At 35.9% G+C, this 1,547-nt stretch overlaps 1 protein-coding gene across 1 annotated transcript in view; it reads left to right on the forward strand.

Moving 5' to 3' along the window:
* slc25a24 (solute carrier family 25 member 24) overlaps positions 1 to 1,185 on the forward strand; it is a 9,929-nt gene extending 8,744 nt beyond the window's left edge. Inside the window, exons 9-10 of the mRNA XM_016543668.1 lie at positions 67 to 217; positions 301 to 1,185. Of these exons, the coding sequence (XP_016399154.1) occupies positions 67 to 217; positions 301 to 482 (333 nt within the window). The 3' untranslated portion in view covers positions 483 to 1,185. The remainder of the gene's footprint in view (positions 1 to 66; positions 218 to 300) is intronic.
* The last annotated feature ends 362 nt before the right edge of the window (positions 1,186 to 1,547 follow it).

Raw genomic sequence — 1,547 nt, forward strand, 5'->3', positions numbered from 1 at the left:
TACTTTTTTTTTTTTTTTTAAGCGAAACATGAATAAATGTAATTTTGACTCTTTCTCTCTATACAGACCCTGAAGAACGCCTGGTTGTCTAAGTATGCTAAAGACACTGCTAACCCAGGGGTGCTGGTTCTTCTCGGCTGTGGGACCATTTCTAGCACATGTGGCCAGTTGGCTAGTTACCCTCTCGCTTTGGTCCGCACACGCATGCAGGCCCAGGGTAAATATTCAGACCGGAATATACACAGGATATGTCAATTTTGCACTGTGATTTGCCTGACATTTTCCTTTTATTGTCCCCAGCATCAATGGAGGGATCGGAGCAGGTGTCCATGTCCAAGTTAGTGAAGAAGACCATGCAGAAAGAGGGCTTTTTTGGGCTTTACCGTGGGATCCTGCCCAACTTCATGAAAGTGATTCCAGCTGTCAGCATCAGCTATGTGGTGTACGAGTACATGAGGTCTGGATTAGGCATCTCAAAATGATCAATGTCTTGCATGTTTTTACACGCACAAATTTTAACCACCTTTCTTTGAAAACACCCTCCATGATGGGACTAAATGTTTGTTGAGTAACCAAAGTGTTTCAAATATCACCTCTGGGAAAGAGCAATGATGGTATCTTGTATTGAGGTTGGGGCCCAACCTAATTCATGTTTACATTGACATAGAATTGTACCTTGATATGTAATTAATGAATTTCTCAAATATTTGACATTCGTCCCTGACCAAATCAATGAAGCCATTGTGAGCCAGTGCACTATAATAATGTTTTACATTCAGTCTCTGTTTTACAGATAGATAGATAGTCGGACAGACCATGGAAATCTGCCTTTTTGCATAAAGTAATTGTACCTAAATATACGGAGTGTCATTTTTTAAGTGAATTAGGTTGGTTACGTTGGGCCGTAGTCAAGTCCTTACATGCTGCAGTCAGTACTGTTTGTATTTGTTCTGTGAAAACGGCTAAATATACAGTAAAACAAGGACCAGAGAAACAATGCAAAATGGGAACCCACATTATGACATAAAGAGCTAAATGTGCCTTATATCATTTGTTCGATCTCTGTGTGGGTTCCTTTACCCTACATTGGAATTATAATTTTAATTTTTGTGTTGTCTTTATTCCCAATGTTTGCTTATTTTTAGAAACCTTTGTTTATATTAAAGGCTGTATTTTAATACAGTGTGTTCTGATGTCTCATTGCACATTTTTTAAAGAAATTAATACTTTTATTTAGCAAGAACCCATTAAATTGATCCAAAGTTACAGTAAAGACATAATTTTACAAATTACTTCTATTTCAAATATGCCGTTCTATTGAATTTTCTATTTATCAAAGAATCCTGAAAAAAAGTATGCGTTTTTTTAATTTTTTATATTAAGCACAACTGTTTTCAACATTGATAAAAGGAAATGTTTCTTGAGTACCAAATCAGCATATTAGAATGATGTCTGAAGGATCATGGGACACTTAAGACTGGAGTAATGATGCTGAAAAACATTTTAAAATATATGAAAACATAAAACAGTTATTAAAGTTGAAATAG

The sequence above is a fragment of the Sinocyclocheilus rhinocerous genome, unplaced genomic scaffold (assembly GCF_001515625.1).
Source record: "Sinocyclocheilus rhinocerous isolate Xijiao unplaced genomic scaffold, SAMN03320098_v1.1 scaffold68, whole genome shotgun sequence".
NCBI classification, from domain to species: domain Eukaryota; kingdom Metazoa; phylum Chordata; class Actinopteri; order Cypriniformes; family Cyprinidae; genus Sinocyclocheilus; species Sinocyclocheilus rhinocerous.